The 22,836-nt window shown below is 38.1% G+C and overlaps 1 protein-coding gene across 1 annotated transcript in view; it reads right to left on the reverse strand.

Moving 5' to 3' along the window:
• LOC139712787 (synaptotagmin-4-like) overlaps positions 1 to 22,836 on the reverse strand; it is a 77,985-nt gene that overhangs the window by 11,159 nt on the left and 43,990 nt on the right. Inside the window, exons 2-5 of the mRNA XM_071624578.1 lie at positions 13,588 to 13,935; positions 11,946 to 12,145; positions 6,029 to 6,181; positions 4,087 to 4,233 (exon numbers count right to left, since the gene is read on the reverse strand). Of these exons, the coding sequence (XP_071480679.1) occupies positions 4,087 to 4,233; positions 6,029 to 6,181; positions 11,946 to 12,145; positions 13,588 to 13,935 (848 nt within the window). The remainder of the gene's footprint in view (positions 1 to 4,086; positions 4,234 to 6,028; positions 6,182 to 11,945; positions 12,146 to 13,587; positions 13,936 to 22,836) is intronic.

The raw sequence follows: 22,836 nt of genomic DNA on the forward strand, positions 1-22,836 counted from the left end.
GGTTGAAATTCCGTACCTATAGTACACTTATTCAAATACTGCATTACATCTTATTTCAGGCCCGTAGCCAGGGGGGGGGGGGGGGGGGGGGGTGGGGTGCGTCGGGTGCGTACGCACCCCCCCCCCCAAATTCTGAAAGGTCCACTTTTTCATAATAACGGTTTTTAGCAATTCTCAAGATAACAATCCAAATAAATATAAAGACACATTATATGCTACGTAAATGTGGAAGAGTACGTTTAACAATGTTAAAAATAATTGTACGAAACCCTTTTGTTGTATGAACCATCGGATCGTCCCCATGCACACAAACACATCAATTTGTGCGAGCTATTACATATTGAAAACTTTCGGTCATCTGCGAAGCCGCGCTTCCGCGCGAACGCTACAACACGTAAAACGGGTCAAAAATCGACGCATTTTTCCACAAAATCTGCCATAACTTTTAAACTGTTTAAGAAGCAAACTTGGGGCGCCCGGATTCTGAAAGTGGACACTTTAGGGATTATTTATGTGTATACATCTTTATTGTAACATTTGTAGCAGTGACGCAAATTAGATCAGAAAAGTACCTTATATACAAGTAGAATTGTCTATGGCGAACAGTCCAAACTTGACGAATTTGAGCATATTTAATTAGTTCAAACGATTTCTTGAGCCTGCACCGTTTCAGGCTCTGTTCTGGATACGGCGGTAGAAACTCATTCTTTTTTGTTGTTTATTTTATCAATATTTACTAATCTCTTTTCTAACTTACAGGTAGCGGATTTCTTTGCAGGCCAAATTCGGAAATGTACTGTTGATTATTACTTATACGTTTTCTCATGTTGTGACAGTTCTATTGGTTCTCATTTTAAAGTGAGCCAAAACCTAAGAACATTCTCACTTATAATTTCCAAAGAGTATTATGCAGGCACGCAAACTCATTTTAGTTGTATTTCATTTAAATGTAATGGGTAAGAGGGTATGAGAGAGAATGGAAAGTGCTGAGCTATGAAGTAAAATGGTAAAGTAAAAAGTTTGTCAGATAGTATTACAAAAGCCTGAATATTGCAAGAGCTCCGGAGTAAAAACAGTCAGTGAAAAACCCTATGTATGATAGCATTGTGAGAGCGTTAGACTGCATTGTGACGCATCGTTATTTAATTTACATTCTTTATTGATATATTTTCATAAATATCTCAGGTAATGAGTCGGATTGGATTACAATTCTCACTTACAGCTTTGTAGAAGTCTGAGTCAACAGTATCACACAGTACTTCAAGACGTATTATAGTACAAACGATTTCTTGAGCCTGCACCGTTTCAGGCTCTGTTCTGGATACGGCGGTAGAAACTCATTCTTTTTTGTTGTTTATTTTATCATTATTTACTAATCTCTTTTCTAACTTACAGGTAGCGGATTTCTTTGCAGGCCAAATTCGGAAATGTACTGTTGATTATTACTTATATGTTTTCTCATGTTGTGACAGTTCTATTGGTTCTCATTTTAAAGTGAGCCAAAACCTAAGAACATTTTCACTTATAATTTCCAAAGAGTATTATGCAGGCACGCAAACTTATTTTAGTTGTATTATTTTCATTTAAATGTAATGGGTAAGAGGGTATGAGAGAGAATGGAAAGTGCTGAGCTATGAAGTAAAATGGTAAAGTAAAAAGTTTGTCAGATAGTATTACAAAAGAAACTCATTCTTTTTTGTTTGTTTATTTTATCATTATTTACTTATCTCTCTTCTAACTTAAAGGTAGTGGATCTCTTTGCAGCCCAAATTCGAAAATGCCTAGAGACGGCTAGTAACCAAATATGCTACTATAATTTAATAAATAAGAAATAACCATTCCAGTATGTATCTTAGTGTGCACAGTAAGACAGATCAAATCAAATAGGAAAACATCTGAGCACTAAGCCTGAGGTCTGAATTTGCACTCAACTTCTTCCAATGGCTAACGGATGTTTAATTTTTGAATTTCACTGACCTCCAAATTTCACAAAGAAAACCTTCTTAGCATGATGGTTAATATGACATTTGACTGATATTGGAGATGTTTGCGAATCGGATCTACTACCTTTAATATTATTAAATCTAAAATGATTATTTGAAAGTTCGGAAATGCTGGAAATATCCTACCACATGGAGGCAAAATATAAATGGTTCACATTTACAATTCATTTTGTTTTAAAAATTTTCTTATTTATTTTCGTTTTTGACAAACTCGCACACCAACGGCTGATATACTGTACAGTAAAGTGAATGTTTCATCTTCCAAACAGCATCCAATGGGATGGAAAACTCCAACTGAAAGGTGGACACCGTGACCATACTCGCTAAAGAAAACGCGTAATAGGGGTCGTTTTTTCTCACGGATTAGATGGAAAGTGTGATGTACGAGCGTATATAATCAAAGGGTATCAAAAAGGCCGAAATTTGGGAAAATGGTATATATATTGTTCAATCATGATGAAGTACTTCTTTAGGGTACAGGAAACATTTAAGGAATACTTGTTTTTAAGGCCCGAAAAAATCATATGATCATTACTCGTTTAGGGGCCACTTTGAAAGTCCATGTATGAGCATGGTGTCCACCTTTTAATTGTCGCTACCCCTCCCGGGACAGTATCAAAGGACCGTTTTGTTAATTAACGCAATCCCCCCTTCCTTTAAAAATCCTGGCTTCAGGCCTGCTAACGCGGGTATACAATAGAAAAAATAAAAGTTAAAACAACACCAGGAAAATCACTATTCTCAATTTTGCGGCACGCTACGCGCGCAGAGTCTCGAACACAATTAAACTTTGCAACTTCCTGGCAAAATGAGTTTTTACTATTTCCTAGATGAAATACCGTAACGCGATTGCATGCAACAGACAAAAATACAAATTTCCTCGAGACTTTAAAACGTCATTAAAACAGTCAAAATTCACAATTTGCGGCGCGCTTCGCGCGCAAATTCTTATACAACTTTTGTAGTTCGGTCGTCCAAAGAATATATATATATATATATATATATATATATATATATAATTGTGTGTGTGTGTCATCATTGGTATTGGTACCGAAGGTCCGTTTTTTTAGTGACCGCACCCCCCCCCCCCTTGAAAAATCCTGGCTACGGGCCTGTATTTTCACATGTTATCCTGACTTCGTATGCTTTAACATCACGAAGAAAGTTCACGATCTTTTCCTGACACATCATGACCTTTGTCGCTATATTTGATATTGGCTCCGTATCATTACTTACCGGAAAACAATAAAAGTCAGCAAGATCCTGCACTACTGTGTGTGAACGTCCTATGTAATTAGCATCATATAATTTAAGCGCATTAAGGATGACATGATCGGATAGACAATCAAGTTGTCAACGACATGAACAAATAGATAAATCAAGTTAGTGGGCCAGAGGAAATTAGCCAAGACTAGAATAACATCGAGGGCCCCGTTTTAATGAGGGTAACGATCGTCTTGCTAATCAGAGCCATCAGTCAAAGTCTTCCCCTGTTCCGTGTTTATTGGTCAACTTAAATATTGACTGATTTTTGCTCCTGCTGGTTACTGACTGTCACACACGATAAAGAAACCAAACAACAGACCTACTTTCAACTACCACATTTTTGTTTCTACTTTCACTAGTATGCCTACCAGTACTTTTTTTTCTTGTTGATTCCACTTGTTTTGGTTCACATGTTTTGAGGATATCGATAATAATGCTTGTATGATATTGCATTGCCGTCAAATATTGCCATCAATTGGGACATTAGGTAAAACGACTGGAGGAGGAGTCCAGTGTGGAAGGTCTATATTCCAATCTTGTCATAGCATCACTGGGAAAAGTTTCAAGTAGGGCTAAGTCTCAATCACGTAATAACTTTCGAATCCCTGACATCTTAAACTATATATTTGTTATAGGTAAAGTCGGGATTGAATATCAAAGAGATTTTAAAAAGCGCTTGTCTAACTAACGTGAATGAATTCAATACTGTAGAACCTCCAGACCTCATAATTGTCCCACGTCTGACTCTTTGAAGTTGTATAAAGGGCTGAAGAGCGTCTAACATTACGACTACCATAGATCGTGATCGTCAATTTACCCGGTTGTTTCTTGGTTTAATGTCTCTGCACAGGTTGACGGGCCGCGTGCTCAGGTCGACGTTCGACAGCGGCATCACCACTTCGCCGATGACCTCGTCGCGGGAGAAACGATCGAAACTCATGACCACGAAGTGCAGCGTCACGCCCTGTAAATGGAAGAATTAGAAACAAGTCAAAAAGAAACTTGTCAGTTCTTTTTCTTCAGATGACCTTTCTCTCCACTTCTCATATTCTCTTCCTTTGACTCTTGTTCTTTCTGTCTCTCTTCCCTCACCCTGACCCCCTTCCGCCTACTTTTACTTTTTGTTATCTTAGCAACCAATTCTCAGTGAATTGCAATGTTAAAGATGAAGTTCTTTATGTATTTTTTTTACCTCCGCAATACTCAAACTACCTGGCCATGTTGTAAGTGTACCGTAATTGTATATTGTGTTATTTTCCTTTAATGTGTCTACAATGTATGTATTTCATGATGTACAGTATTGTATGAGTAGGGCCTCTGAGAATAACAGTGTTTGCAGCCACTGAGAGAGCTACCCTACTAAAACAAAATAACTTAATAAATAAACAAATAAATAAACAAATAAATAAATGAATAAATAAATAAATAAATAATTGAATTAACAAGAGCGCCCTGTTGCAATTAACCAATTCATCAAATTTTAGTTACAGCGTCAACACGTATATGTTTGTTTGATGTGATCGAGTTGAGCCCAATTCTCCTCACTGCATTCTACTTTTTCGTTGCAAGATTAACCTCTCATCTATATCTTTCTTACCCAGATTTACTTTCTTACGTAGATTAAGAATAAAGTTGTATTTTTCTTTCTTTCCTGCTTCATAATTCTCAAATTAGGTTTCATCATTAAAAAAAACACAGTTGACAATCCATCAAAAATTAAATCATTCTTTAATATAAATTCGATGCTCAAACCCCCCCCCCCAAAAAAAAGCAAACAAACCCACACATGACAACACTAAAAGACGAAAATACAATTGTGCCATAGTGTAAGCAGAACGTTATGTATCAATCACAATCCCATGTCCGTACATCTCCTGCTTTGTGGAGTGGGAGAAGGGGGAACAACAGGAAAAGTAACGACGAAGCAGTTTAGTTAATTCACATCTCTTGCTGATTTTGTGAACCTATATCTCCATAGTACTGACATTTGATGAGAATGCGCACATCTTGCACATATCATACTGTTTTGATTCAATCTCAATTGAACTGAAATGAACTTGTATGCTTTTCTCCTTTACGGCCTCTTAAACAGAGAGTTTGGCAAAATATTGTTCCCACATTATAAATTGATGTCAAATAAGTGGGTTTAGCTTACAATGTTACGAGCTTTAATGAAGAAGAATACCATGTCGCGCTTTGCGGAAAGGTTTGCAAATTGACGCAATATGGCAAAGTTTGCCAAATCTGGCCCCAAATGGGAAGATTTGCAAAATGACCCCAAGTGTCGAATCGGCGTACTCTAAATGGTCTTACTCGGTTCTAACAGTTAATACTCACGATTCGAAAACAAAATCGCTGTTGTTATTGTCATGTTATTCTTAATGTTATATCTAGAACGGATAAATAAATACGTCAGTTGCAATTTCATAACAAATCTGGCAAGAAATAAAAAATGCACCTTATCTAACGCTATAAAGCGATCAATAGATGAATATCTGCATAATTAAATTCACGACACGCTGTTGACAACTCTCCATTTCTTGTCGTAAAATTTCTTGTTCTTAATTGCCTTTGTTCACTGGAATCAAGATGTTTTCTCCATGGCATATTCGAAAACCTGACTATGCAAGCAGGTGCATCAAAAGAAACCAAATTCTAAGTTGAGTCGTTTAGACCGAGTTCCCATTTTCGAAGCTTTACCATAAAAATCATTATCTTCCTGTAAAGACTGTACAAAGTGGTAGAAAGAGTTCACTGACCTGGAGTTGGTTGTAGGCGAGGCCGTAGAAGGTGAAGGTCTCCTCGTAGATTGGGTTCAAGGTTTTCCTCAGTACCCTCGTCTTCACCTTGTGCTTTTTCTCCGGTAGGAGACACAGCTTGACGTAGGGGTCCGAGGCACCTGTCGTTGGGTCCTACCAGAAAAGGATAAACCGAATAATTATCTTCTTACACCCACTTTACTTCACTTCACTTTACTTTATTTAATATTCATTTTCTTTACTTTATATATCACTTACTTTTTTCACAACTTTACCTCACATTACTATGCATTACCCACCAATGGCCAAGGATTTACGGTTGTACATCGATCTAAAAAAAATCACATCCAGTTTGTTGAAATCTGGGGGCTTGTCCGGGGAAGAATTACTGTAACTTTACTTTACACTACTCTGCGTTTACCCACTAATGGTCAAGGATTGACGTTTGCACATCGATCTAAGAAATTCACTTTCAGTTTGTTGAAATCTGGGGGCTTGTCCGGGGAAGAATTACACTAACTTTACCTTACACTACTATATGTTTACCCACTAATGGCCAAGGATTGACGTTTGTACATCGATCTAAGAAATTCACTTCCAGTTTGCTGAAATCTGGGGGCTTGTCCGGGGACGAATTACAGTAACTTTACCTTACACTGCTATGTGTTTACCCACTAATGGTCAAAGATTAACGTTTGTACATCGATCTAAGAAATTCACTTCCAGTTTGTTGAAATCTGGGAGCTTGTCCGGGGGCGATTTACATGTGCAATCATAAATTATACAAAAAGTGACGGCCAAGAATCTACGCAGATTCAGTGAAGGGGCTAAGATTACTCTACAAGTAGCTGCTGACTCCTTCCTCAAACAAATAGATCGCTGTGGAGCGACTTTATTGGAGACTTTTCCAAAAGAGTGGCCTATGAATTCTCCAGTCTTCGTGTATGATGCTGTTTGCGCACACCATGTTCTTGATACAGCGAAAGTCTAATCTGGATTTCATGCAATCTATTGCAAATATTTGCCCGCACAGGTTGTTTGAGAGAAAAACGAACTTAGAACTACTCCAAAGCTGATTGTATGCTATTTTCTGAGTCATTATTTTTGGAAAGAGACCCCCTCCCCTCTCTCTCTCTCTCTCTCTCTCTCTTGTGTCCGTCTGTCAGTGTCTGTTTATAAATGTGAACTGACTTTGTCAGAAACTTGCTGCCCACTAAAAGTTTGTAAATGTCACGAGCATTTATAGATACAAGTGGGACGAAATGTCGAAATTTCTCTACAGGTTACTGTCACTCTAAATGATGGTGGTTACAAATTTATAACAGCTGGACCAACCAGTTGATTCATTTGCAATGAACAAGACTGCAAGTCAGCTAATGTTATAGATTGCAGATTTTGCATGTTAACTTCGTAAGAGCTACTTATAAGTAGCAGTAACGGTGAATATTATATCAAAACTGATGTGCAGGCAGAACGTGAAATTTTCACGATGACAACGAAGACATGATTTCTCTTCTAGGTGACTGTTATTGCATGTAAGCTGCTTATATTATTCCACAGTATTTTATTTCTAAAGACAAGACCGGTTACTTCCTCGATATATTCTACATTAAATTGTGCCTTTAGTATCGACCGATTCAATGGTTATGTTCTGTTTAAGCAATATGAACTAAACCGCAAGGATACCCTAGCATTGTCCTGTATATACAGTATTCTAAAAGTTACCATGTCTCGAAGTTCAGTTAATTTGTCTCCACGACACAAATGTTGTCCTGTTTAATTTTCAGTGAAAGATACAAACATGTCATTCTCGCGGAACAAAATACTTTTATGGTATTACAGTAATGATACCCTGACATCATAATTCTGGGGAAAAAGTTATTGCATAATTACGCCTATATCACTTATCGGTACGAGTCATACTCGGCCAGGGATGCCTTAACTTGGTTTGATGGTTCGGCGTCTTTAGTAGCAATTACATCATTGCCTCTAACAAAATAGGCTAATAGGCTAATTATCTGTGATCACACTCTTGCAATATTGAATTTTTTTCATAAGAGCACAAACTCTCTCTCTGTTTTTTTTTTTTTTAACTGCTACTGGGATTCTGTTTCAGCATGTTTTTAGGAAAGAGATTGAGTTTTCGTACCATGCTTTTCTGTCATTGCTTTTATATTCGAAAGGCATATCTCATGAAGGAAAAAAAATTAATGTTCCATCTTCCTAAAACATGATAGCGAGCCCCTCCCCTCTTTTGTTAGGCAACCCAAAGTCTTTTAACTGATTGCTTCATGGCTTGAAATATTTTTTTTTTTCTTCTGGTTACTTTTATACATTCCCGTACGGAGCACCTTGAAAATGATTACTCGATATTATTTCATTGTTCATTTATAATTTCATTGTTTAAAGTGTTTAGTAGAGTAGAACATACTGTTTATCGAAGGAGTGTTGGAAACAATAATATTGTGATTTTATATGCATTATATTTATGTGACTTTTAGAAACATCATTCTAAAACCAGTGAGGCTGGTTATTTACACTTTAATTTCTTCTCTTTAACCCCCCCCCCCCTCTCTCTCTCTCTTATTTTGTGTGTGTATGTGTGTGTGCGTGTTTGTGTATGTGTCTCTGTCTCTGCCTCTGCCTTAGGTATATTTTTTTTTATATTTGATAATCACGATTCCGCACCTATATCGAGTGGCTGGGAGGGCGGTTCGGTGTAAAAATGTCAGAGGTAAAAATGTCAGAGGTAAAAATGGCAGAGGTAAAAATGGCAGAGGTAAAAATGTCAGTGCTAAAAATGTCAGCGGTAAAAATATCAGAAGTAAAAATGACAGAGGTAAAAATGTCAGAGGTAAAAATGTCAGTGGTAAAAATATCAGAGGTAAAAAAGCACGGGGGAAACCGGGGAGAAATGGGACACGGGGAGAAATATGGGACACTCATGTAACTTGAAAAATGCTTGGCCAGTCAACAATCCAATTATATCAGTAAAAAAAAGATGAGCCTCGGTACACCTGATAATGGATATATTAGCCTGCAGGTAAGTTGAAAAAACAATTGTTTTACAACCCTTTTTTGTTACTTTTTCATTGTTTCTTACTTTCTTGTCAGTAAAATATCAAACTTACTATAGATCTGGTAGGTCCTAAACTATGTTAATTGGTAATTTAATAAGTGTGCAAACTTCTGAAAATGAAATTGCTTGATAACAGACATGCAGGTATGAAAAATTGGCAGTGAACTTTTTATTGTTTCTGTTACCACTGGGAGAAATTTAATAGGACAGTGTTGCATTTCTCCCCACGGCACATGTAAATCCTACTTGTGTAATACAAATTTTATTTCTGTGAAATAGAAAACCCTAGAAAATCCTTGAATTGCGCTCTAAGATTTTCTCCTGCTTAAAGTTCTTGGGGTTGGCCTAATTTTTGTCCCAAATATCAATTTACAAACAAACCTACCATTTCCATTTTCTGTCATAAACAGGCATCTTCAACAATTCATTATTCTATCCCAATACGTCTCTTATAAAAAAATCCTTCTGTTCACAAATTATACCCTTTTTATCGAATATCTTAATTAAAAGGTGTTTGTTTTGGCACAATGTTTTGTCCAAAATGTTTTGTCCCAAAACTCCTGTGCAACATACTATTTTGCTACCCCCCCCCCTTCCCGAAAAAAAAAAAAACACCACATATGTTTGTGAATCTAATGAAATGTTTATAACGATCAGAATTGTAAAATCTTGGTTTGACACCTGGGTATATCCATATTTTTGCTAACAAATATCAACGAATTTTGAGCCTGCAATATTTTTGTTACTCCCCTTTTTTAATTTTAACTGAGAGATTCTTATCACTTTTTATTGAAGCTTTCTTACTGTTGTTGTATAACGAGGGAACAACGTCATTTTCGGAGGCTGAATCTAGCAATCTTTAGCAACACACCATTATGATAAACTTACTACGTTTAACATATTGGAATCTGACTTTGGAACAACAGCTAAGTTTGAAAGGCATCAAACATATTTCTTCTGGTATTTCCCTTGATACATTAAAAAAAAACAACTACATGAATATATGAAATAATTATGAATATAGGATGCGTAACCGGATGGAGTTTAAACCATTCTTTTTTTTCACACATCAATTCACGGTCAAATATCTCAGCAATACCGATTCTTTTCTGTATTTGAAATTCAGTGTCACATGCCCTTATTTTTGTTTTTCATGTCGTAATCTAAGGCCTTATAGATATATTTTGTTTCTTTTTTCTTCGTTTGTGTCTGAAACAAGCTATCATGGTGTTTGTACCTTGTTTCTTGTTCTTTGCATATTATGTGATGTATGTCCTTATACTGTATGTATAATAATGACAATATGCTAGCCTGGACGTAAGCGGAATTCTTTTGTGTAAGAGTGTGTATTCGAGTATGTATATCTATATAGAAGTATGTTTATACCAAAAGTGGGTTTGTGTGTGTGTGTGTGTGTGATAACTTCATTGGGCGTAACAACGTAGAATTATACTGTTTAAGGGGTTCGCAGCATTGTTGGAATCCCCTCATAATGATATCAATGATAATAGTAATTTAATGATAATAATAATATTGATAATTTCCCATAGACTTATCTGCCATTTTTACCAGTGTCATTTTTACCTCTGCCATTTTTACCTCTGCCATTTTTACCTCTGCCATTTTTACCTCTGCCATTTTTACCTGGCACCGCGAAGGTATGAACACAACAGATTTCATTAAGTGAAAAATGGAGAACGGTGGCACATAATATTCATTTATCTGTCAAATGACAATCGATGAGGAATATTGTACACGTCAGCCATTAGTGGTAAAAATAAATCGGTTGTGTGAGAAGCAGCCTGCTAAATGCAGTCGGCAAAGATATGAAAAAAAAAAATCATACTCCATTTCAACACCTACTTACCTAGCCAAAACTCCAATGCCGCTGTTAAGGTCCTTCGGGATTGTGAAGTTGGTATCGAAATTGACACTTGATGTAAATGAAAGGTCAGCTGTCCAGCGTACTGAACATTCTGACGGTAATAGATACTGGACTCTGTCTCCCCTCAGTAACCCATAATGAAGCTGCCGAGCAAATTCTAGACTTGGCAATTTCGGCACAGTTCTTTACCCTGACGATACAGCAATATACAATTCCGAAGTCGCTTCGTGGACTGAAAATATTTCCATACATAATAGTCTGACTTCAAAACTGAGTGTTGTGTCCGTCTTCTACCCGTGTCATGCGTAATTCAGATCATGCGCTAGTCTGGGGAACAATTCTCTAAAATAAGTATATCTCCCATCCCTCGCCACTCTTCCAATATTGCCTGCCGTGGTTTATAGAGTGACAGTTTAAATTCAAGACTAATGCTGACATTTTGGCTGATGGACATAAATGATTCAAACTGTTCTAACACCGTTAGCAGGCCTATGCAGCACAGCTAGAGATGTTTGATGTCTTTCAGAATGCATTTGCCTCTTCCTTGGGACACAACTAATGAAACGAATACTGCGGGTTGATGACTCGCTAATGATAGTAACCTTCTAGAGGTTGTTGGGGAAAGATGATGTTGTACTCCGTAGGTAGCTGGTGAGTGTCCCTTCAACCAAAGCACCGAGCATGAATGCTAGATGTGCATTTAATTTGTCAGATGATATCCCACTTTAGCATTTCTTAGAGACACCATTGTTAGTCCGGATGCGAGACAATGATTCTTCATATACTATGCTTCAAAAAGTCTTGTTTTTTCAGCGTCGGCTCCCTTAAAACGGGTACACATCTCTATCTGGGTTTCTTCTCCTTCTTGCATCCCCTCCCCCACCCCTCCCCCTCTCCCTCTCCCTCCTCCCCCTCTCTCTATCTGTTGAAAAGTAATATCTTGTGACACTCACCTTAGCGGGCAAGTAGCTGGCTCGGTGTATGGTCACCATAAAGACTGCTTTATCTAAGCGGTATTCCACGGTGAAGTTGAGTACTCCGACATTGGGACGGTCTTCGAGGCTCTCCAGGGTTTTATTGTCCACGGATTCGCACTTTTCGTCGCCTCCATCGGAGTACGAATCTTTGTGCAACGTCTGTGGGTCAAGTTTGCCTACAGTGAGCAGCGGAAAAAAAAATAACGGCCACAAATACATAGCCATCTGATACATAGTTCTGGGTTTCCCCATTGTGCTGTTGTAATCATTATCTTTGTGTGTGTGTGCATAGATCACCACATTCGTGGTTTCCAAATTTTCGTCACTCATATTCTACACTGAATAACAGGAAGCAACAGAAATTAAAGCATGTGTTGTACAATCAAATAATATCAGTATGCTGTACTTTATTAGGAATTCTTCAGACAAAGTGTTCCAAATTCCAAGATAGATTAAAGAAAGTCTTCCTCCATTAAAGCCCTTTCTTCCCATCACATTGTAATCTTTCGTTTGCATTGTCAATCGCTACATTTTATCAACTGATCCTGAAATAATATTTGAAGCTTGAAGTTACCGTTTCTCTCTCTCAAATTGGCAAAGTTTGAATGTTTCTTTCTGATTTCGTGCAGATCAATGATTGCAATACTATTTATTGTTATTTTCTCCAGTGACAGCTATGCAGTGAAATTCAGAGTTGCCAATTTAGTGATTGTGAGATGATAATTTCTGCACCAAAATTCCATCACGGGGGAGAGGCTTCAGAGAAGAAGAATGTAAGTACAGATAAACAAATAAGCAGGTAATTCCTTATGCACCGATTGGCGTGAAAAGGAGATGTTTTCTACGAAGTTCACTCACATCCTCAGGATGGATGTGAAATATCGTCGCAAGAGCACTTTCGAAATGTCAAGAGAATTTGTTTGTAAGACAGAGAAGCTGGAGGCGGCTATGAAATTGACTATTTGCTTAGCTACTTTTGTTATCTTGTTGCACATGCCTCTCTTAGAAAATTGATTCCAAAAAGCTTATCAAAATACTTTGTTGTCATGGTGACAACTAATGAAAGGCGAAGTAGAGTCTGCCTCCAGGATTAGATGAAAATGACAGGCGCTGTTTTCTCCCCCGAGGAATTATCCAGGAAGGAATTCAAAACTTTGAGCATACCTACAAATTGGTCTCGAATGAATTCACAATTTTCTGTCGGTCACGCGTTTTCATGCAATTAGTTATTTTTCAACCGCGCTTGAAGCTTAGTTTAAAGAAGCAAACAATGGGAGGCATGGCAACTCCATTAAAAGACAATCATTGTGTGTGTATGTGTTTGTGTGTGTGTGTGTGTGTGTGTGTGTGTGTGGACATTTGCTTTTACTTTATGTAGATTACTGTATTTGTAGATACGAAGAAATCTGAAGCCTTATCCTGGAAAAGAGAAAAAGAAGAGGAGAAAGAAAACTCAAACAGGGACTTTTAGGTTGCCGATTTAACCTAAAACAATGTAATAGTTGGTGACTCGTATTCTTTGATTAAGAGATTCCTTATTTTCAAATATCGTTTCAGCCCCTCAAAATGTATTGCAACCGCTCGTTTGTGTATTGTGGAGTCAACGTGGAGTGCTTACCTCCAGTTGAGCCGCTGAAGGTGGAGATAGGAGGTCGTTTCTCGCTCTGGGTAGGGGACGGAAAACCCGTGGACGACCCCCATTTGGTCGGAGTGAGGTGTGGAGATCCCTTACCGGTCGGAGGGAGATGTCGGGACGGGCCGCTCTCGGGTGAAGAGAGCTCGGGACTGCTGATGGGCTTTGCGGTGGGGCGTGTGTAGAATGTGCGCTGTCCGCGCTCCGCGTCGCGCGTCAGCAGGAAGGAGGGTCGACCCGGCTTTCTGCGCATGCACCGACATGCTGTGATGACCACGATGGCTAGTGTCGTCATGATGGCCGCACACACTCCGATGATGGCCGCCTTGGACACTGTGTGGACAAAACGTGGATCAAATGAGTTAAAGGGGGTGTCTAGCAATGTCGGATCATAGCAATCAAAATATCATCTGTATACTGTAGGCTCCCCGGATGAACAAGGACATAACATCAAACGACAAGCACGCTCAAAATGTAAAGTCTCTTCTTCATTGTAACGACAGGAGCAGGATTTTCGTCAGGTGTTTGTGAACGCTGTGATCAATGAAGATTGCTAGAAGGTAACTTCGACGATAAACCAGTCATAACACCCAATACCTTGTGATTCCTTCTGATGTGAGCTTATTTAGAATCGCCGGAGCGATGTTTAAGTTATTCACAGAAGATGGCATCAAAATGTAACGATATTTCTTTCTTTATTTAACCCTAATCAGGCTGGGCTTTTTTGGCTATGCTATATCGGGGGGGGGGGGGGGCGGATTCCGCCCCCCCCCCTTCAGATCTCGCCTATGGAACGCGTGATCGCGCCGAAAATCGGCACACGCGACGTCCGCGACGTATACTATCAAAATGTATGGTTGCTTTCTCCGAAAAATTTTTCTTATATTTTATATTAATTAATTATTGTAATTTATGCATAAAATCAGTTTTGGGCTCTAAATCACTTATTAATGCTCTAATTAAGCTAATTTCTTTTTCAAAATGTTTCTTGTATCATTCTCCTGAGACATAGGATAAAAAAAAATCTGTATTGAAATTGATTTCTTATGTATTTGATTGTTTTTTGAATTTCTTATGTATTTCGTTGTTTTTCGACCTTTTGTTTTTGTTTGTTTTTTGGCCAAGATTTGTCACAGACATTTTTCGAAGCTTTATTATGCTAAGATAAATTAATTTCGTCCATTGTAAGTCAAGATATGAATTTTTATGTGAATTAATTGAAAAAACACAATTTGCATTGGATTTGTACACAAAATCACGTTTTGGAGCAATTTTGGGGTTGACAAATTTTTTTCGAACGGGCGTCGCGTCAAAACGGTACGCGCGGGCGCAACAATTTTGGTCTCAAAAGTTGCGCGATACTTGAAAGAAAAAAGTCATGAAACATCGCGGCGGGAGCTTATCGCGCTGCGAAGATATTGCGCGAAACGTTGAGGGGGGGGGGGGGGCGGAATCCGCCCCCCCCCCCCCCCCCAGCCTGATTAGGGTTAAGCTGTCGTGGTTCATCTATTGACTTATGTTACGATATCGAAGTTCCTTTCTAACTTGGATTGCATAACGGCAGATAAGAATTCATCTTTTTATTACAGGTCGAGACACCAGTCAGACGGCTCATTTTGTTTATACGACGGGGGAACGCAGAAAAAAATGGCAAAACATAGCTAACATAACGCACACACACGCACAGACACACACACACACACATTGATTGCCTTTAGATTAGATAAAATTCTCGGACAAGGCAATCACATTTACCATATTATCAATTCCATTCCACTTGACGACGTCTCTAGTGCGGGTTTACTTCTAGGGGATTCCAAGAGGGACTTAAAGAACTTTTTTTTTGGTAAGATTATAGTCTATTGCACACTAAATCTACATTTCCCAAGCTTTGCAGGAAGATTATGATAACATTATGCCCACAAGGTATAGTAAGTCTGTTGGCTTGTAGAAAAGTGCATGAACTTTCTGTCGCTGATGCTGCATAATTTTGTTTATAATTATCTCCTGTAACTATTCCGTTTATCCACAGCAGTTTCTCTTTCAACTGTTATTATGATTTCCCCTTCTATCTCTTTCTGCACATGTTCTGTTTTGTTTTTCACTCATTTTACCACATACGGTTTAGAGATTTTGAGTTTTACTTTGACTTTGAGTTTATTCTATTTATGTACGGGATAAAAGTTTGCTTTCAGCTGGACAGCTGTTTTTCAGCATGGCCGAGTTTAACATTGAGTAACGAAGGACATGCGCAGTGAAATTGCAAACATATTTTGATATCCACTGAATAAGTTACAATTGAAAATGGAGAGTTGACGGACAGAATGAGAAATACACACGATTATCAATCATCAGCCAAATTCATCTTGTTTCTAGAATAGCGCTTCTATTTTGCAGAGAACATTAGATGCGATGTTTTTCCACAGAATGCAACGAAAGACAATGAATTATATTAGAGTAATTGTATGGTAAACAATTCTTCCATTCTCAAAGATGTGAAAATGATGCCCAACAACCTGCTCTATTGTTTACGGCCAAATCATATTATTATGCAGACTCGGGGGCGCAACAGTGAAGAAACCTTCTACAGACGGCTATATACTAATGTCTCGACTATCATGATGCTCATACACCGTGGTGCCCCTGAAAGTAATGAGGATTGAGCCCGCCCACTCGTATTGTGGCCTTTGGAGAAATGAAGGTGGCACCCTTTTCGTCGGTGTATCAATGCGACGGGACATCGTCTTTCCATCCAAATAGCTCGGGTGTCTTTCAAGGTACTGTGAGACTCCAAAGGTCAAATTTGTCATGATGCAAAAAATGGCCTCGTCCTATTATGGCATTCGGCGCTCATCGGCGCATAGTCTTGAATGATAAGAAAGAGTGGCGATAAATGTGCATCATTACGAACTCAGGTATTGCTTGGCTGCATGAGGGGCACATCGAAAAGGGACTATATTTGTGTTTATTTGTTTTTTAAGACGGAGAAGAAACAAGGCGAGCAGAGGCGGGGATGGGTAATAACACTGATACGACAGTAGATATTTCAGGGTGTCATGTTCAGTTCAATTCATATCATTGATTTCTGCATATGCAACTTCTGCAATTGTGCAAAACTCGAAAAAATACAGTATATAAGAGCGTAATATATATCAAATCAATGAACAATACATAAACGAAGTATGCAGTGATTATTTCAAAGATATACATGAAAATGTCATCATATAGATATGTAATCTTCTTTTCCTAAGCAAATCATGTAAAAGGGTAAATCGCTTAGTTACCATGATATTGTCTAAAATATCTGTATTTTCTCTGGACCAGTGCAGTTTCAGTAATTCAATTCAATTCTATAATATAATAAAAGTAAAATATGTTGCCGAGGACGCCACAATAAGCGAAGTTGGTTGACAAGATGTTCTCCCAACATGTCTAAAAAAATAATGTATATCTGTAGAGATGGGTTATCTATGGATCAAGAAAAAACACGGTGCCATGTTAGGGTCGGGTTCGGGGAAAGGTGACCGAAGGCCTCAATAAACTGACACAGCATGTGGATCGATAAAATCAGATTTAAAGATGATAATAAGACTTTTCTCTAATTTGCCTAAGGCAATGTTGGGTATAATGGACAAAAAACTGACCAATAATAAGCAGATTTATGATTATGTCTGATTAATGAAAATTGTTTGCCATCTCTCTGACCCTGGTCGAAGTTAGATACATCGTAAATACTTTACTGATTCAAAGAGTCAATGACTTTACCCATTAAAAAATGCCGAAAATAAACTGCGTTTTATTTTATTTTCTGACGGTTGGGCATAAGTAGAAAAACTTATAACAGCTGGCTCTTTAGAACATATATATGCAAATACACCGTACATATACTCTTCATAGTTCTTAGATATGAATCAGTACGGCTTAAACAACGGAGAGATGACTTCTTCATGATCGTTTTGAGGAAGCAGACAATCTGCGTAACAATGACGTCAACAGCAGGGAATGCTAGTTGAACCTTCTCAAGTGCGTTGCCATGGTAACTACATCTTCTTAGCATTACCCCGCGCTCAGATGCTGCTCTGTTCTTCCATTCAACACCATTACAGGTTTTTCTCGCTGGAGAAAGAGTTGTAGGTATATTTAAAAAAATGATAGGGATGGAGGGGTGATCGAATGCTTCATGTAGAATCGGATGGTGGAATACAATTATCTTCGTCGTTAGGTGCGACAGTTTCCTCACTGTCTGATCACAGCATCCACCGACTGCGTGCATTACTTTACAAGGTTTCTATCAAATGGCATTCTAGGAGCAAGAATTTTCTTCGGGCAGGAAAATGTAGATAAATCTGATATAAATACACGCAATGTGCTAGTATGAATGACGTTCCTGTATATTGCGTTACCTACGTGTTCCTGCGTACCGGTCATTTACCTTACAGGTTTCTGCTGAGCATATCATTTTGTCAACCCTTCTTTCCCTCTCCTCCTCCTCCTCTTCTTCTTCTTCTTCCTCCTCCTCCTTCTTTTGCCTATTGGTATCATTAAGCCCTTATTATTATTAGGCCTACTAATATCATTCATACTTTAACATTTCTATAACATTGAATAATGATAATGATAAATATTTTTAACAATGATATTAAAAACACTTATTGTTATTACTATAATTATCATGATTATCATCATCATCATCATTACTTCTATTGCCCTCCTCTTTTGTCTTTTTTCCTTCTTCCTTTCCATAAAAATCATATAAACTAGACTGCAAAATTGATGATATATTGTTCTATTTTTATATAAATAATATGATCTTGAATCAATTATAAGTACCCAGATATCAATCGTATTCACTGTCGCAGAGAAAAAAAAAAACTATTTTTTTCTTTGTCTTTTTTTCCACAACTATTGGTTCTCCCTACTTTTCACGACTTCTCTTTTCTGTTGTATGTGATGTATGCTGCTAAGATGAGGAGATATATTAGGTTCATGTCACTCCGAACCATTACGAAAACAAACCGTAAATAAACGACACGAGGAGTACTGCAACGATCATAGTTCAGCATGCATGTTAAACATTCCCCGATGATTTATGATGCGGAGTGTGTCGTTTAAAAGGCATATATGACGATGCCTTTTCGACTTGAATTCTAATTCCAATAGAGCCATAATACCCAATGTCAGCCACAAAGGTTAGAGTTCATACAGGGAACAATTTGGCATTTCCAAATGCACCACAAAGCTGTTTATGTCAAAGGATCCTGGTTCTTCAAGCCATGTAGATCCTCTCAAAGAAAAAAGAAAGGGGGCCACTAAATCGACGCTGATTAAGATTGATTCGAAGAGTCATGCTCAAGCAATTTGGCCGGAGGGATTGGTAACCGTCGGAACATATGGGAGATGCGGCCGGAAAATGCCATGACAAATTGGATGAAAAACATTGGTGAAAGAATGGAAATTGTCGTGTCCGTCCATATATGACCGTGTGTTGAGCGTGTGTGTGTGTGTGTGTGTGTGTGTGTGTGTGTGTGTGTGTGTGTGTGTGTGTGTCTTTGCGAGTGTGTGTCTTTGCGAGTGTGTGTACCCTTTTTAGTATATCCGCTTTAAACGGGTCAGAGGCACACGGAGTTATATTAAGAGTGGTTCTCTATTCTCATTTCGGATGCTATTCAAATGGGTTGCACTGCGGCGGATATAGATTTTCCATTAGCTTTTAAAGATGACGTAACATTATTCAAACTGACAGAATTCGGCCATGTTTTATGAAGGGAAAACATGCTGCCGTGCACACACAATTTACTTATTAGCTGCAGTATCATTAAGTGTATCTGTTGACAGCGTCATTGTTTATTATATTAATGAGAAATAAGGCCACATAATTGGCGTAAGAGACAACATTATTCACTAGTACCTCACATGAAATACGAGTTCATGGAATGTTTGAAAATTGTTCCATCAATATCAAAGTGTTTGGTGTAAGATATCAATTGAATATCTGAAATCGTCAGCCAGTCAAAGATATTTTGAACGTTAACTCTGTAATCATCACTGGCACACAATTTCAGTGATATTTTTAGCAGCTGGTCAAGAAGGGATTGAAAATTGATTTGGTATGAATTGATTGAGTGACGATACAATAATCTGCACTGATGCAGTGTGTCTCCTGTGTCACCGGGGTTTTTACTCATAGAGACCTTCTCGTGTGAATCTATTTCTAACTGTTTCGTCCTTTACAATAATTGACCTATGACGCAACACCTGTCGATCAGAACTGAAGAGCCGAAGTGCATAATATTCATGACATAACGCCATTTGTTTTTCCTAGAGGTGGAAAAAATACTCGAATATTCTACCTAATTGGGCATTAGGCAATCAGTTCTTTAAAAAGGAAATTCACCCCAAAAATAGATGAACTCTAACAAAAAGAAGAAACAATTCCCCACAGAACGCTCCGAAAATGACAAAAATCTGATAAGAAATAAGGAAGACATGACATCATGAAATTTCTTCTTTTTTTTAACATTTCTTGACCAGTCCTTATGAATATTCGAATAAGCGAGTTGATGATGTCATGCCCTCATATTTTTCAATACAATGTATAAAGAAAATATGAGGGCATGACATCATCAACTCGCTATGCTATAATTGAAATTCGGAAAAAAAATATTATTTTTAGCTAACAGAGGTAAAACCGTTATTCCCACACCAAAATATATATATCAGAAGCCTGCAGAAAGCAGTTGGCGAAAGCTCACACAAGGTAAAAGATTTTTGATTGTGAACAATGAAATTTGTTTTTATTAGAGATTTACCAATCAGAACCTCTTCCAAGATCTAAAAAATATATCAGAGTTAACATTAACGTGTTTGTTTTGTTTTGTTTTATTTTTTCATTTTGGGGGGTTTTAAGTCAAGTTTTATATCAATGCAACTGAAATATGAGATTTTTTTTTTTATCTGTATGTGAAATGAATAAGAAATTATGAGAGCATGACATCATCAACTTGCTGATTTGAATATTCAAAACAACTGGTCAGGAAGTGTTTTCTGAGAAATTTTGACATTTCAATATGTCATAACTTCCTTATTTCTTATCCGATTTTGATCATTTTTGCAATGTTCTGCAGGGACTTTTTTCTTTATTATGAAACTGATACTATTTTGGAGTTCATTTCTTCTTTAAGTCAGAATTATTATTTGTTTCAGTCGTCTGTCTCACTTTTCAGTTTTATTCTTAGCTGGAAATAGAAAAAGAGGTTCCCTATATTAGTTTCTTTCAGGCATATTTAGGTCATAAACGTCATAAAAATGAAGGGCACACAAAAGTGGCGAGAGTTGCAAATCACTCTGATCATGACAGGATTGCGCCTTTAAATAGAATCTCACCCCCCAAAAAATCTAATATTTGAGAATAAACTTACATACACCCCACAAATGCCATTCAGTTTTTGTGTGCTCAGACAGTGTAAGATGTCGTTCCGATGTTGATTGTAGCAGGCATCGTTACATTCGTAATGGCATGGAGGTAATGGGAAATAATAGACGGACAAAAGAAAAAGAGCCTCCGATATTTTGCGAAAAGAGTCTTTAATTTATTGATAAGTTCCTCTACTGTATGACGAATAGCTCTGACGATCAACGTGTCAAAGAAGTCAGTTTGACCACAGGTATTCCGTTGTTATTCACTCGTTTTGATATCAAATCGCAAATCGGGTGTCCCTTGAAATGTCAAGTGTAGACAAATCAGCGCCCCGGTGCTGCGGGGGAGACGCAGTCTCCAGCCGGCGAATATTCAACTGGGGCCCCCGCAGGGTGGCGAACTCAAGCTCTTGCACACACACACAAACACACAATATATAAAAAGTCAGGTTTATTTTAGGCGCGCAGCACCGAATAATGAACATAAAACGACACTTGACAAGCAAACGGGTTCGTCTGTAGCTCCATGGTTAACCTTAAAGTTCTCTACAATGTTGTCAGAGTGTTTTTGCTGTCCAAACTGAGAACGTTTTTGCTATATCCCTTTCATTTCACAACCTTAGCACTTGCTCAGGTTTGTTTGTTTTCTTTCCGTTACGTACAGGAAGCGAGCGAGAGAACAACTCTACAAGAGGCTGTTATGTTAATGAAGACGCATTCCAAGATTTAAACTGGTTTGCCATTTCACTGGTTTGCGTACGTCTTGTGCATTTTTGATCAGGCATATTTCTTTATCTTCGAGTCGAAATTGAGTTAGGCAGTATACTGACTGCAGACCGCATGATGGGAGCAAACTTTTACGCATGATGAGATTGCATGTTTTCAATGTATGAACAGTAAATAGGTTTTCAAGTTTGTTGGTGCGACTGCGAAACTTCATTGCTTTTTACAGGCTTGAACATCATAATGATATTCTAAATACTTTGCATGCAACAGTCTAGCCGTTTAAAATCTTAGTAAGATTTTAAAAACTGATGAACCAGAAATTTTACGTAGGCATTTTCCCGCCAACAGAAATGTCATTTTCCTTTGTGATTGTAATGTGCGACAGGAGCACTTGAAGATGTATTTTTGACAAAACAGGAATATCTACAGATCATGTCGGGGAAAAGAACTTAATACAGGAGCTACGCACCGTGTATTAGCCACTTTAGGTAAAGCTGAATTTGGCGCCGTTTACAGCCGGTGAGTTATCGTCTGCTCCCTCGGTTCCATTTTCCGTCATTTTTGTGGCGCCACTGTAAGAGCGTTGTGAAGAGCAAGTATCATTGACGTGTGTTGGCTCGACTCTTCTTTCAGCTTAATGTGTTGTCTCGCATTCGCCATTGTGTTCCCAGAGGACACTTTTATGACACTTATTTGTCATCTTTCGTGCTTCTCATATGCTTCCAAATATATCTCGACGCAATAATGTTGCTGCTAGAGTACAGGCTTGTATTACACGTAAGCACATATGCCCCTCAGGCACATCTGCACAGGGCTTGCAAGATTTGCCTGATGGCATCGGATACTGTCTGTAGCAAACTCTTCAAGATTTTTCATGTGATTATTAAAATGCTGCGGGACTTCTGTCGTGACCAACAGATAGATTGTAAAAGATGTGGAAATTCGATGACTCCGTTTAAATACTTCTATCCGTTAATGCGTCGCTCACCACACCAGCAGAATATGAATTCCCAGAGAAGTCCATATTTCTCATTGTCGAGACGTGACTCTCACGTCAAGTCATTTTATATGCATTATTATACGAATGCAGTT

This window comes from Diadema antillarum, unplaced genomic scaffold (assembly GCF_040938485.1).
Source record: "Diadema antillarum isolate AM-2024a unplaced genomic scaffold, OU_Dant_1.0 seq00001857_RagTag, whole genome shotgun sequence".
Lineage (NCBI taxonomy): Eukaryota > Metazoa > Echinodermata > Echinoidea > Diadematoida > Diadematidae > Diadema > Diadema antillarum.